The sequence below is a fragment of the Apis laboriosa genome, unplaced genomic scaffold, assembly GCF_014066325.1.
Source record: "Apis laboriosa isolate Shangri-la unplaced genomic scaffold, ASM1406632v1 scaffold202_cov151, whole genome shotgun sequence".
Taxonomy (NCBI): domain Eukaryota; kingdom Metazoa; phylum Arthropoda; class Insecta; order Hymenoptera; family Apidae; genus Apis; species Apis laboriosa.
Genome location: NW_025222291.1, coordinates 928678 through 944485, shown reverse-complemented (window position 1 = coordinate 944485; position 15808 = coordinate 928678). Strand labels below are relative to the sequence as shown.

The following is a 15808-nucleotide window of genomic DNA, read 5'->3' as shown; positions in this document are numbered from 1 at the left end:
ATAATAATAAATATGATAATATAATGATAAATATATAATTTTTAAATTAATATTAATAATTAATAATCATTTAAGACAATTTATAAACCATAAAAATAGAAACATTGCATTCATTTCATTCATTCATACTTTAGCAATCAATTAAGCATTTTATAAAATTTTTTATTATACAGTTGAGTTTAGATTTTTGCAAATTTGACAATTCTTAGCAACATGATTCAATTTTAATGATGAATTAAATCAATAGTGATGAAAATCGGGATAATAATAATAATAATAGTTTATACGTTATATATTGTATTATTTTATTACTTGAATATGTAAATAAAATGTTTTATAATTCAAAGACATCATACATGATTTTGAACATGATGTAATAAAATCATAAATTTTATATATCTTTATTTTTCTGTTAATTATATTTTTAAAAGTTCGTGTTGCAATTTTTAATATATGATTTTTGGGAAATATCTTCTTTTAAGTTTTGCAGCTAATATTATAATACATTATATAAACTAAATAATGAAATTTTCACTGAATCAACGAAAAAAATTAAAAATAAAAAAACATTAATATTACATACTAAGATAGCCATGAGCTTGATTTCGACGACGACCAATCAAGTACGCGATCAATACTATAATCACTAATCCTGCCAGTGCACAGCCTACAGCTATTGGTACGACGTCTGGTGTATCAAAAGCGCAATCTTTGGCTGTAAAATAATAAAAAATAATTATTAATAAATATTATTGATTTAATTAAATTTTTACATTTTCATTACCTATAAATTAGAAATTAAACAAAATTTAAAATTTAAAATTAATAAGCTATGACATAATAGTAACAGTAATTGTAACTTATTTTTTTATATAAATTAAAAAAGTATATTTAAATGTATAGTACAAATATAAAAATTAATTTTTTAAATACATACAATTATACTGAATATTGAACTCATTACCTAAACCAAACACAGTAGAATTATCAACTTTGAATGCTTGAAATTGTAGTCCTGATACAATTAAATAGCCAGATGTCTCATTACTATTATTCTGTTTTAAGTTGAGCGTTTGTTGTTTTAAACATCTATAAGAATTGGATAGTCTAACTTCAAAATCAGGTGTTTCATGTACTAAAGATACTGATCCATCTATTAAGAAATATATAATTACATATATATATATATAAGAATATATAATTATATATTAAAATATTTGTTATTTATATAAGTTTTCATTAAATTTTACGAAATATTGAATATCTAACAATATAACTATTGATTAATGTTATAAAATATAAAATATTCCTTTTTAATATTTTTCATTTAAAATATTATAATTTAAAGAAAAGATTTGATTTGATCAAGGTTTTCAAGACAATTTGGAAATTATCTTATATATTTATATTTATTTTTTATATTTTTTAAATTATCTTTTTATATTGAAATAATTTTTTTTATATATTAAATAGTTTTTGACATATTAAAAAAAAATTTTTTTTATTTATTAAAAATTTAATTTTATTTTTTTTAATAAAATCTTTAATGAAATTTAATTTTACTTTTAAAATATTAATGTTATTTACATAAAAATACAAAAATATGAATTATCTTATATTAAAAAGTTAAAAAAATTAATATATATCCTATTATTTTTTAAGAATATAGTATAGATATATAAAAATATTTCTTTTTTAAAATGTTATTAATAATAAAATATATTTCTTACTCAGTTTTAAATTTGAAGGAAAATCTGATGCTGGAAGAAAAACTTCCAAATGATGAAGAGAATAATCATTTTCAGTTGCATTTTTCATAAAATGCAATGTCATACTACCATTAGTTATATTTTTAGCAGACCATTCTAATGTCAAATTTTGTTCCAATTTGCCACAATATCCACTTGCTTTCGTAGTAACATTGTCTGTTGGCATATCGAATGTTATAAAAGATGTCTGAAAAATTAATTTTTTATATTAATAATAATAATTTAATATTGAATCATAATTTTGAAATATTAAAACTATAAGTATTCGAGATTAATATAATACAAATGAATATCTAAAAATGAAAATTGATTATGTGACAGAAATATGCAAAATAAAGAAATTTTAAATACATAATAAGCAAATGCTGAAATTACAAAAGCGAGTAATAACCAATATTCTTTACAAATATTTCAAAGATACACAATTCTATGATAACAAGAAGTTAAAAAAATTCATTTAATGTGAATTGATAGACTTTTTTGCCAGACATAAAACGTATATAACATTTATAAATATATGTAATAATATAATATAAATATATGTAATAATATTATTTTGTAATATATATTTTTTATTTTCATTAAATTTATTCAAGCATAATGAATCTAATTTTTTAGCACGATTTCGAATTCGACATTCTATATTATTCTATATAAATCATATTTGAAGACACAATGTAAAATATAATTTTTATTAGGATGTTCAAAACTTTATCATAATGTTTAATATATAATAATATAGTTTAATATAATAGTTATTTTGAATTAAAAATTGTAATAGATTATATATAATATATTAGTGATATATAAATGATATATAATAGATTATATACTTAGTTCATTCTTTATAGATCTATCAAAAATTTTACATAATTTTTATGTATTTCTTAATTTTTTTTTTTTTTTTACTTTTATATTGATTCTAAAGAAGATATTGAAAGTAAAAATAAACAATACATAATATTACAATAATAGTACAATAAATGTGATAATCCATAGCAATGAACTTTTATATATTAGCAATATTTATTATATCAAATGTGAGAAAAATCAAATAACATATATAAATTTTTTTTTAAATAACTAATAAATTAGAATTAGTATTATATAAATAATCATACATATGAAATACATGAATATAATGTATGTAATTATTAAAATATTTTTAATATAAATTTTTTTTTTATTTTTCTTGAAATGAAATATAAACAGTTGTATAATGTTCAAAACAATTGAAAAATAAAAAAAGTAATTTTTTATATATTTATATATTTGTCATATTTTAGTTTTATCATTATTATACAACATGTATATATATTTTAAATAATATATAGAATTTAACATGAATCAATCGATATTTAAATTAAATTTGATAATTTAACATAATTGAAAAATTAAATAAAAATTTATCGATATTAAGTAAAAAATTGATATAAAGAAAAATTTTAAAAATTTTATTTTTTACATAAAAATTTAAAAGTAATTTTATATTTTCTTGTATTATATATTTTTCTGTTTATATTTTTAAAATACACAAAATAAAATATTCGAAATAATTAAATGACAAATCTATTCAAATAAACGATTTTTCGAATGATTGGTTAGAAAGCATCAAATTTGTCAATTAAAAATTAAAATAAAAAAATTTTTAAATATATAAATAGAAAATATAGATGAGATATTATGTACAAAAATGTACATCTAATAAAAAAAATTAACTACAAAAAACAAATTAATCAATTTCAGATACTGTTCTAGAAATTTAGTATTTTAGTACATATACAATATCATAAATTATTTTACACATACAATATCATAAATTATTTTAATTCTTAATAGGTATATATATTATCTCTGATATGCCATTTTTATATAAGCAATAATGTTTGGTAATTTTAATTTTATTAATAAATAATGAAATCCAATAATTGATCGCTGGTATATTTATAACTTATATTTCTATGATATGTTTATATTAATTGGTGATAAACTATAAAATTCTACATTTCATACAAACCTCATTATTAACGTTGATATAAGAGATATTAAACATCACAGACATCTGTACTACAATACAAATTTGATCTGTTCCATTAACAACTGTCCATTTACCAGTTGTGTAAGAAGACAAGGTAGAATTTACTGGAGCATGTATAACTATTGGATTAGTTATATACGAAATTTTTTTAGATGTTTCATTTGTAAAAATTGGGATAGCTGTCATATCTAATGGCATGATAGTAGAATGATTGGAAATAATTGTAGAAGTTTGAAAAGAATTTTTAATAACTTCTTGTGGCTTTATTTTATTCTTGTTTGTGTCTGAAATAATTCCTAAATCTGTCAAGGAAATATTCTTATCTGATAGAATATTTGTTTTTAAATGTTCAGAATCATTTTGTAAAGATGTCCTGGGAGAAGTGAGAAGAGCATCATTCTTTTTAGATAAAACATTTTCCTGGTCTTCACCTGTTTTAATATTAAAATTAAATTAAATTAATTAATTATTTATATGTATATATACATACAAAATAAAATTTTTTCATTTTAATTCATTTTTTTTTTAATTTTTTCAAATTTTTTCATTTTAATTTTTTTTTCAAATTTAAAAATTTAATAATTGAATATCTAATTAATATTTTGATTAATAAGATTGTAAAGTTTCCACTTTTCATTAATTATTATCATTTATTATATTTAATGTAAAGATAATTTTTTTATAAATCATATTTTATTTTATTTTTATTATATTTTATTATATTTATTTTATTTTATTTCATTATTTATATCATATTATATATTATATTAATTATATTTGCAGAATCTTTTTATATGAATGAGATAATATAATAGATTCATAAAAGTTGAACTTTGATTAGCTAATATTATATTAATAATTATATTATATTAATATATTATAATATATTAATACATAGTATATATGTTAGTATATATATGTGTTAAAACAAATCACATTTAATATTCTTTTTGTATTGAATTTGTATTATGTTTGAATCAGTTTTATGGATCATTTTTTCTCTTTTAGAATATACAAAATTATTTTAAAAAATAAATAATAAGTTATCATTATTATAAATTAAATATTTATTAATACATTTATTATTAATAATTATATATAAAATATATATATATAAACTTATACTTTCTGATATCTATATCTTTTCAAAAAAATATAATAATCTGACAAAATTTAAAAATTGAACAATCAAAAATAAAAGATTATAATTTAAATCATTAGAATGGCGTAATATAAATATAATTAACTATTAAAAACAATGACTTCGGAAAGCCATAGTCTAGCTTAAAATAATTTTGGAATATTAATTAAAATGAATAATATTAGTGGCTAATAGAAAAGAATCTATTTTTCTATATTTTTTCGTAAATATAAACACATAAATTTTACATTTAAGGATTTAATTATTGCATGAACTTTAATTTTTTTTATAATGTCATATTATTTATTGTTTTAAAACCATAGATATTAGTAATATATGACTAATATATGACTAATTATAGTCATAATAATAATATATATTAAAATACAACTTATATTATACATATATGTAACTTATACATGTATATATATATGAATTTTTGATATTAAAAATTTTTTATTAATTTATATATAAATTTTTATAGTACTAAAAAATGAACAATCATGTTAATTTTTTTTTATGTAAGAACTTAATTTAGATATTCAAAAGTTTTATTTTTGGTGATCTAATAAAATAATGTGATTATATATGTAAATTATAGCAAATAAATAGCAAAATTAATGAAAAATAGAAAAAATAATTTAAAATATCATATTTTTATTTAAAAATATTTTAATTTAAACAATAATTTTAATAAATCATATTAATAATCTTAAATATCTTATTATTATATCTTTAATTTTTCAAATTCTATTATAAATGATAATATTTTATAAAGAAACTATATATATTTTCAATATATTAAAAACACTGGTGAAATAATGTATAATGAAGATTAAAAAATTCTAATTAAATCATAAATTTATAAGTAATATATAACTATAATAAGAAGTTTCATAAAAAATGATTTTATTTATTATATAAAAGTATAAATAAAAAATATAATTTCGGAATATACAAAAAGAAATTTCATTGTTTTTTTTTGTAAGGAACATAAAAATTGTAAGTATTCAAAAATTCATACCTAGAACGTGGACAGCAGTAAAGCAAAGAAGCAATAAAAACTTCGACATCATTAGAAGTTTTGAATTGCTAAAAATAAGTAAAATTCACTGAAAATTCAAACGTTTATAACTATTAAACAAATTGAACACCAATATAAGTGGACAAAAAAATATGTGAAAATACACCGCGTATGACGACACAACGTAAATGTTCGATACAATTCTATGTGTAATTCCTTGAAAATGTTCACAAATACATATTGAGTGAACTAAAGCACATATTTTCCTTAAAGGTTGGTTTACATTATATCTAATTAAATACATTCTTTTATAAAATTCTAAAAAAAATATTGAATTTTATATATTTAAATATTTATTAAGAAAAGAATTCTTTTTAAATTTTTAATATAATATGATAAATTAATATATTATTTTAATAATATATAAGTTATAATCTATAGCATGTTTTGAATTTTTTTAAATTCAATAATAGATTCATTATATGTAATAATTTGTATATGTTTGTTGTTGTATGTTTGTAATAATGTAATAATAAATATATTTCTTATAACTTGAAAAATAAAATTTTTATTATATATGAATTGATAAAATTTGAGTAAGTATTAATAAAATTAAAATTAAAATACATAAATTTTGTTTATAAAATTTGTATTACAAATTTTAGAAAAATTCAATTTAAGAAAAATTCAATTTTCCTTACATATAATCATATATAATTATCAATAAATTATCATATATAATTTATTTATAAATGAATTTATATTGTATAATTAATAACAGTTTTTGAATTAACTATCAAAAATTTTTAAAAAATTTTTAAAATTTTTAATAAATTATTCTTTAATTAAGCTATAATTAAGCTGGTTTTTATAATATATTCCTTTTTGTAATTTAATTTTATTAATTTAAAAAATTATTGATAAAAATATGTATGAAAATTATTATAAATACTATTGAGTATATATGAAAATTAAAATTTATATTTTGTTTAATTTTTAAACATATAGAATAACTGATTTTTTCATATATTTATCAATAAATTTTAATTATATATTATTTACTATGTTTATGATATAAAAAAAATTTATCTTTTATTGATTGAATAAGACTTTTGTATTGTATTGTATTATATTGTATTGTATCGTATCAATGAAAAATTGTGTTTTTTCACAAAAGTGTTACATTGAAATATTACATATTGAAATTTATAAAACATCATAAATTCTTTATGAAAGGATTATATGTAATGAAAAAATAGATATTTGCATTTTTTAAACTGATGATTTAATTGATATAAAATAATAAAAAGATTTAGATTTAGATTTATTAAGTTTATAATTAATAAATTGAAATAATTTTTAAAATTAATTTACAATTATAACAATATAAATTTAAGAATTAAATTCTATAGAAATATTATAAAATTTTGTATATATTTATAAATAAGTTAACCTATTTTTAAAATTTATATGAATGTTAATACATGCTATGTAAATACATAGACGCCTTATACACATTAGGATAATCGCATTTTATAAGTATGTTTATTTATATTTTCAACCAAAATATTAATACATAGTAAATTTTTATAATCACTTGAATTTTATTTTTTGATTTTTTGATATTATTACATAATTATAATAATTTTATAATTAATAATATAAGAAATATTAAATAAATATTAAATTTTATGAAAAAATAATTATAGAAATAAAATTTTAGATTTTATTAACATTTACATAAAATATACAATTTTTAATAACATTTTTATTTTATTTCAAATAATTAAATAACATTAATAATATTCCATTTTAAATACAAAATAAGTTTTAGGTTAAGTTTTAATTGTATACATTAAATTACAATTACAATAAATTGTTAAAGTATGAGTTGTCTTAATATTTTCTAAATAATAAATGAATGAAAAAAGATAAAAAAAAATTAAATATAAGTATTATTTATTATAAAATATTATTATTTTTAGAAATAATGGAATCAGATTATGATGAAGATCGTGGAACTTGGACAGAAGAAATGACAAGAACTGAAGATTGTAGTGGAGAAGATAATTTTGATAATCCTCAAGAAATATTAAATGAATGTTTAGATAAATTTAAAACACCAGATTATATTATGGAGCCTGGTATTTTCGCACAACTTAAGAGGTATAATATTTTATAATGATATGATTACTTTATGTAATTATTATTGCAATTAATTATACATATTGAATTTTAATTATTGTTCTAGTTTTATTATTGAAATTATTGAAATTATAAAAATATTGTTTATTATGTATTTTGGTATATTAAAATTATTATTAAAATTATTATATTAAAATTATAATTAATAATTTATAATTTATTTATTTTTTATAATTAATAATTTAATTATAATATAATTTTAATTTTATAATATAAATGAACAAATATGAAATTGATATTTCTAAATTTAATTAAATTTATTAACTATTTAAAAAATTTAAACACAATATTTATATTTTAAAATATTATTTTTATTCTAATTTATAGATATTTCCAAGCTGGTGGAAATCCAGAACAAGTAATAGAATTATTATCTAAAAATTATACAGCTTGTGCACAAATGGCAAATCTTCTTGCAGAGTGGCTTATTCTTGCTGGAGTTAAAGTTACAGATGTTCAAGCAATGGTAGAAAATAATTTAAAAGATATGATATTAAAAACATTTGATCCCAAAAAAGCAGATAAAATCTTTACAGAGGAGGGTGAAGTAAGTTTGTAAACTTTTATTTGATTTTTGAATTATAGATTAATATTTTTTTTTTTTAATATTTAAAATTTAATATTTTATGCATTAGACTCCTGCTTGGTTAACAGAAATGATACAACATCCCACTTGGCGATCACTTATTTACAGACTTGCAGAAGAATATCCAGACTGCTTGATGTTAAACTTTACAATAAAGGTAAAAGACAGAGAAAGGTAATTTTATAATTCAGATTTTTTATAAAATGTTTACTTTTATATTTGATTTATACTATATAATTTTAAGAACTACTAGATTTTAAAAATTTATATTATTAATGATTTTAAGAACTAGATTTTAAGAATTTATATTGTGTTAATGATTTTAAGAACTAAACTTTACAAATCAAAATTCAAACACATTTTGTATATATATTATATATTTATTATATATATATTGTATAATATTTTTTTTTATATATATATTTTTGATAGCTTATATCTGATGCTGGATTTCAAGGTGAAATTACAAGTATTTCAACAGCTGCTCAACAAATTGAAGTATTTTCACGAGTTTTAAAAACTGCAATTGCTGGATTTTTACAAAATACAGAAGATTGGCAATCAAGTATACAAGAATGTGCGGTTAGTATAAAATATGTAATTTATATGTAAAAATAACTTATATAAGAATAAATTTTTTTCAAAAAGTAGATTAAATAGAAAATATTTCTAATTTAACAATTTAGGAATACAGAAAGAAATTAAAATAAAGATCACTAATGTTTTTTTATTTCTGTTTTTAATGTATTTTGTTTTTTTAATGTATTTCTGTTTTCTCTACGATATAATAATAGCAAAATGTCCATATTTAGGATATGATTCTCTTATTAGAATTTCTAATTGGTATTGTTCATTATGCTGTTTCGTTTTGTTTTGTGCATATAATGTTTATATATATAAAACAATCATTATAATCGATTTTCTATTCAGAAATAAAGAATGATTGCAGATTATTTATATGAGATCATATATCAGAATACAATTATGTAAGATCAGCACTACGTTTGATATATATAACGAGAAATTTACAATATAATTATTAATTTATAACATAATGTATTTGTTATATTATTATCAAAGTTTTAACTAATTGTTTTCCAATCAATAAGATATCAATTTTTTAGTGTTCTGATAGTTTTAATACTTACAACAATACATACATAAATCAGTTGTCATACTTATTTTAAATAATTAATAATTATTAAGTAAAAAAGTATAAAAATTATTTAGTATAAAAAATGATATCATACAATTATAAAAAAGTTATAAAAAATTTTATTTTTCTTTTGAATCGATCTTTTGAATAATTTATAATATATATACTTCCAAAGACCGTTTAAATTATTTATGAAATTTTTTACGCTATTTTTTTAGATTGTAACCAAATTTTATATTTTGTTTTCCAAATCAGTAAATATAATTTTGCAAAAAAATAATAACTTAACATTTTAAAAATTAAACAAATAAAATGGATTTTTTTACAGAAATTATAACTTTTTATCTTCTTTATATACATCTTATAAATGAAGTTTTTGAACTTCTTAATTAAATCTTATGCATATATATTGAAATATAAATTTCAATTTATAAAATTAAAAATTAAAAATTTTAATCTAAGTAAAATAAATTAATAAATAAAATAATAAAGTCAGCAAATTTAAAAAATACCAAAATATAAAATGTTTAATTATTATAATATGATTTTTTTATTGTTAGAAAATGGTATGTCATGGACAACATACTTATGTCTATAGTCAAGTGCTATTACAAATTCTCGCACAAGAATCTCGTGGTGGATTTATGATGAAAAGGCTTTCTCAAGAAATTACTAAATGTGCTCAACAAAAGTAAGAAAAAATTTTTTAATATTTTATTAAATATATAAATATATATAATGGAGATATATTTAATAACAAATAATATTGAATTTCTTTTTTAAGAATTACTTTTTATCATTTTTTAACAGAAAAAAAGATAATTATTCAGAATAGGAAAGGGTCCTTATTAATTTTAATGATTTTTTAATATATTATTTTTTAATATATAGAAAACAAAATTTTAAATAATTTTTTCCTATGTATATAGTGTCATTCTGCCTTAGTTTTCGAAATATTTGTAAAAAAAAGATTGCTGTTGTTATAAATAGAATTTCTCTTATATGTCTATGACTATGTGTTTATAAATATTTGCGATTATCATTTATCTATTATTTTTATAAATACACTCTAAACTGCGACTAAAATTAATTACTTATTATTAATAATAGATAATTCGATTAAAAATTTACTTACTCATTTATTTGAGCTTAAAATGTTTCAAATTCAATGCCGAACTTGATTTTGGATCCGTGGAATGCAAAAATAAAATATATAACAACTCTTAGACGATTGAAATTATAACGATAGATACTAAGAATGATGCTGATATTTATTATTTTAATCGCGAAAGGATTGTTTTGTATTTTATTTTTGCATTCTGCGAATACGAAGAAAGCTTTACTGAAACAAAATAATTTATTATTTATTTATTCCATATATTAGAAACATTACAGAGAATATAATTGAGAAATTTTATTTAATTAATAGAGAGTTTTGTAATTAATATGATCTAAATTGTATAATTCACATTAAGAATGGAGCATTTAAAATTTTGAAAGTCTTTGAAACTCTTGAAAGCCAAGAATAAATAATTTATACTTTTGAAAAACTCAAGTATAAATAGCTTATTTATATTATGATCATATTAATTTATATTTATTTAACTAATAATGATTAAATTTATTTATATTTATATTTTAAATTTATTTTAGTTTACATAATTTTATCAATTCATTATAATAATTTATGTAGAAAATATAAAACATAAATTATTTTTTTTTAAATTATTATTATTATTAATTATTTTCGAATCTGAATTTGAAAATTCCAAAAATTAAAATTTTAATTTGATAAAATGAATAATCCTTAAAAAAAGAAATGAAAATAAAAAGTATTCAAAGTTTTAAGATTGAATTTTTTAATTCAAACAGTTTTTAATTCAAATTTCGTGAATTTAAAAATTAGATTTTGATCTGTCTCTAATTTATATGTTTGTTTATAGTCATCATGATGTTACCCCAATAACAATGGCACTTAATGGAGCTTCAAGTAGTCCTGGTGCATGTCAAGCATTGGCATCTATGTTATCACGAAATACTTTGAATCCTGCTGATATTAGTGTATTATTTCGAAATTATTCAACAGCGGAACCACCGCCTATAGAGTTACTTCGTAATCCACAATTTTTAGGTATTAATATAATTTATTATTATTATTATTTATTATAATTATTTTCAGAATTAATGCACACAACATTATAATTAATGAATTCCAGAATTATTAGTTGATGCACTTTTTAAACCAGGCGTAAAAATTAATCCTGAACATAAATCCAAATATATATATTTATTAGCTTATGCAGCTAGTGTATGTGATATTCCAGCCAAAAAAGGACATTCACGAAAATTAAACAAAGATGAATTAAAAACAACTATTCAAGCTATAGAAAAAGTTCACAATATTTGTAATATTAATAAAGGATCTACTGAATTGATAGCAGAATTACAAACTTTATATCAGAGTATAAGGTATAATAATATACTAAATATTATTTTTATCATTATTTACAACAAAATAATATATAATTTAATTTTTATTTTTTTAGGTTTCCTGTTGTAAGTGTAGGTGTAATTAGATGGGTAGAGTGTACTGTAACAGAACCATCATATTTTAAATTATGTACAGAACATTGTCCTGTACATCTTGCATTACTTGATGAAGTTGTAGTTTGTCATTCTTTATTACATCCAAAAGTATTACAACTTCTTGTACAATTATTTGAAAGTAAACAAGATGAACTAGAAATACTTGTGCAGGTAAAAATAGAATAGCAAAGAAAATATAAATTACATTTTTATAAATAAAATGATTTCTCTCTTTTTTTTTAAATCTAGATTCGAATCCTTTAATTGTCAAAATAAGAAATGTTCAGAGTATGGAGAATATACACTTTTGAAACATATATTCTTAAAATTATTTATCATTCAAAAAGTTTATCATTGAAAAAGAATTTATTTGATTCATTTTTTTATTTGTAATTTATTTAATTCAATTTTCATTTCTTTGTTTATAACATTCCATTCTTTATTATAAATATTATTAAAAAATTAAAAATTTGAAAAATCTTATAATTCATTTATATAATACAATAAATATTTGCATAAATATTGTTATTTATAAAAAATAATATAATTATGAATACACAATTGTAAATGAATAATTGTTAATACTATTTTTTTTACTACAGTTAGAAATGAAAAAAATGTTAATTGATAGAATGGTGAATTTATTAAGTCGAGGTTGTGTGGTACCTGTTGTGTGTTACATTAAACAATGTTGGCAACGTGGAGATACAGATGTATCTTTAATTAGATATTTTGTTACAGAGGTATTATAAAATTATTTTTAAAAGGAATGTATGTTATGTTTAACAATATTATAATGATTATATTTTAGGTTTTAGAAGCAATAGCTCCACCATATACAGTCGAATTTATTCACTTATTTCTTCCTATGGTTGAAGATGAAGAAATAACAGGTACAATGCGTGGTGATAGTGATAATGATCTTGTCTCAGAATTTATAGGTGAGTTTATAAAATGTATTACATAGAAATTATATTCAATTGTAACATGTATATTTTTTTTAGTACATTGTAAAGCCCATTGTCCTACTATAAGATGATCTTCTAAGAGAAAAATGGATTAAATTAAAGAGATAATATTATAGGATATTTTTACTTCTTACAAAAATGTTGAATTACTATACATAAATTACTATTTTATTAAATCTCTTATTTGTTTCATATACAATATACAAGAACATGCATATATATATATATATATATATGTGTGTGTATATATTAGAAGAGTAGGATGATTTCTCCATCAATCTGTGATATTATAATTTATGAGTTTCTGAAACAAAAACAAGAAAATGTAATTTTTGTAGATTATTACATTTTTTTAATAAATAAATAAAAATAAATAATTTTTACAATTTGAAATGTTAAACACATCACACAATAAAAATGTTAACATATGACGTTAGAAACAATTTCTATAATAATCCAAAAATTTTTTTTATATATCATCTAGTAATTTTCCTAAATTTTAAAAAAAACTGAAATTGTTTAATCCAATCTTATTAAAAAAATTATTCTATTTTAAAGAATATATTTATCAAATATTTTTAGGAATTATATTCTTACTTAGTTATAAACAATTTCAAATATTTAAATATTTAAATAATAAAACTTCAACGTATATCTAAATAAATATATCTAAATAAAATCTATCTAATATATTTATATATCTAAATAAATATTCAAATATTTAAATTCTTGGATCTAAATTAAGTGAGTATCCAAATATGTATAAAATTATTTAAAGTTTTTAATCATATAATATAAAATATTTTTAATTATATTTTTACTTAAATTGAAGATAGAAATAAAAAAAATAAAAGATTCTTGAAAGATAAATCAATGTGGAATATTTGTGATTAATTCAAATTTTTTTTACAGAACTATTATTTTGCTTTCAAAATAATTTAAACATTGATTTAATGAAAAATATTGTTTTACATCATACATATATGTATTTGTAATGAAATTTTGTATTCTTTAATATTATATAATATATTGTCATATTAATATCCAATGATCAATATAAATTTTTTTAAACAATATTTATAACATAAATTACAAACTTTCAATAAAATAATATGAAATAAAAATAAAAAATCTATAATTCTACATGTTAAAATCTACATATACATATAGTATATATGTATTATACATAGTATATATACTTAATGAATATACATTGATTTATCCAGAACTTTAATTCTCTTTAAAAGATTATTTTTTTTTTAAATTTACTAAAAATCACTAATTTAATTATATTAATTATTTTATATAAAAATATAAATTTGATAGTATATTGTTTGGTAATATATTAATAATAAAATATTTAGTAGTAAATAATATCTTTCTTGCCCCTTGCAAATACACACTCTACAAATATTTTTGTTAATAAATATTTAATCGTGCATTTTTATATAAACTTTTATATAAAGACACTTACATATTGTAAATATTATTGTAAATATTATTACTTTTCAGCTGTAATCAAAATTTTACTATAAGTAATATATGTATTAATATATTATGATTAATGATGAGATCAAATTCAATATATATTCATAAATTTAAATTAAATTCATTGCAAAAGATATATTTCATAAAAATTAAATATTACCAATGAAATATAATTATTCACTTACATGTATTATATATAATATTTGTACTAATTTATATTATGTATTAATATATATTATAATAAATTAAAATAAACATAAAATATAATTGTGAAAATTAATAAATAAAATATTTATAAAATAAATAAAATAAAAATAATATACTTACTAGCAGGTTTACCATCTTTCCATTGAGTAAATTTTATATTTGTTTCATCACGTTTCAAAGCTTCTGCTCGAAACTCTGATTTTAATGCTTGTCTAACAAGTTTAGCAGCTATTTGAGAATAATTGATGTAACTGAAATGTAAAAACAGGTTATATAACATTTTTTAATAATTTTTGTAACAATGTAAAATTTGAAATTATATTTTACTTTAATCCTGCTTGTCTCCACGCAGACATTTTTAATGATAATTTTTTTAAAAAAGATTTTTATAATATAAATATAATAGGATAAGTTGAAATAAATTAAGTCTGATACTTTTCCAATAAGTATATCTTACTATATTTTATAAGGAATATTAGTACAAGCATAAATACTACAACTATAAGATAAGTAAGTACGATTGAAAAATATTTCATTTTAAATTTCAAAATTTTAACTTCTATTATGAAAAAATATATTATGTAAGTTATATAAATAAAAAATTTAAATAATTTTATTAAGAAATCTATATATTATAAAA

The 15808-nt window shown here is 17.5% G+C and overlaps 2 protein-coding genes and 1 long non-coding RNA gene across 6 annotated transcripts; 1 reads left to right on the top strand and 2 right to left on the bottom strand.

Annotated features, from left to right (window-relative positions):
- Window positions 1–284: 284 nt before the first annotated feature.
- On the bottom strand, window positions 285–6165 carry LOC122712567 (lysosome-associated membrane glycoprotein 1). The gene is made up of 5 exons (XM_043932297.1): window positions 5973–6165; window positions 3787–4238; window positions 1731–1956; window positions 965–1153; window positions 285–715 (listed from the first exon to the last, which is right to left on the bottom strand). Exons 1-5 carry the CDS (start codon window positions 6022–6024, stop codon window positions 576–578), a joined length of 1059 nt encoding a protein of 352 aa, XP_043788232.1. The 5' UTR covers window positions 6025–6165; the 3' UTR covers window positions 285–575.
- Window positions 6166–6170: 5 nt separating this feature from the next.
- On the top strand, window positions 6171–13734 carry LOC122712566 (negative elongation factor D). 4 transcript variants are annotated; one of them, XM_043932295.1, is made up of 12 exons: window positions 6171–6245; window positions 7958–8138; window positions 8505–8724; window positions 8813–8920; window positions 9196–9345; window positions 10480–10610; window positions 11863–12050; window positions 12136–12388; window positions 12466–12676; window positions 13108–13248; window positions 13317–13446; window positions 13510–13734. In XM_043932295.1, exons 2-12 carry the CDS (start codon window positions 7963–7965, stop codon window positions 13542–13544), a joined length of 1743 nt encoding a protein of 580 aa, XP_043788230.1. In that variant the 5' UTR covers window positions 6171–6245; window positions 7958–7962; the 3' UTR covers window positions 13545–13734. The 4 variants fall into 4 exon arrangements, with proteins under 4 accessions (XP_043788230.1, XP_043788228.1, XP_043788231.1 ...); XM_043932293.1 differs by lacking the exon at window positions 6171–6245 and adding an exon at window positions 6514–6568; XM_043932296.1 differs by lacking the exon at window positions 6171–6245 and adding an exon at window positions 7189–7216.
- On the bottom strand, window positions 13620–14985 carry LOC122712568. Its single transcript, XR_006346364.1, has 2 exons — window positions 14948–14985; window positions 13620–13777 (listed from the first exon to the last, which is right to left on the bottom strand). It is a non-coding gene; the product is annotated as an uncharacterized LOC122712568 (long non-coding RNA).
- Between the last annotated feature and the right edge of the window lie 823 nt (window positions 14986–15808).

What these genes read in the sequence shown, in the direction of transcription:
- LOC122712567 (XM_043932297.1), bottom strand. Translation starts at nt 6,024, where the DNA reads ATGATGTCGAAGTTTTTATTGCTTCTTTGCTTTACTGCTGTCCACGTT. An exon ending in ATATCAACGTTAATAATGAG is followed by an intron (nt 1,957 to 3,786) that starts GTTTGTATGAAA and finishes TTAATTTTTCAG; the next exon opens with ACATCTTTTATAACATTCGA. An exon ending in TTCTACTGTGTTTGGTTTAG is followed by an intron (nt 716 to 964) that starts GTAATGAGTTCA and finishes ATTATTTTACAG; the next exon opens with CCAAAGATTGCGCTTTTGAT.
- LOC122712566 (XM_043932295.1), top strand. Translation starts at nt 7,963, where the DNA reads ATGGAATCAGATTATGATGAAGATCGTGGAACTTGGACAGAAGAAATG. An exon ending in CAAGTATACAAGAATGTGCG is followed by an intron (nt 9,346 to 10,479) that starts GTTAGTATAAAA and finishes TTTTATTGTTAG; the next exon opens with AAAATGGTATGTCATGGACA. An exon ending in ACTTTATATCAGAGTATAAG is followed by an intron (nt 12,389 to 12,465) that starts GTATAATAATAT and finishes TTATTTTTTTAG; the next exon opens with GTTTCCTGTTGTAAGTGTAG.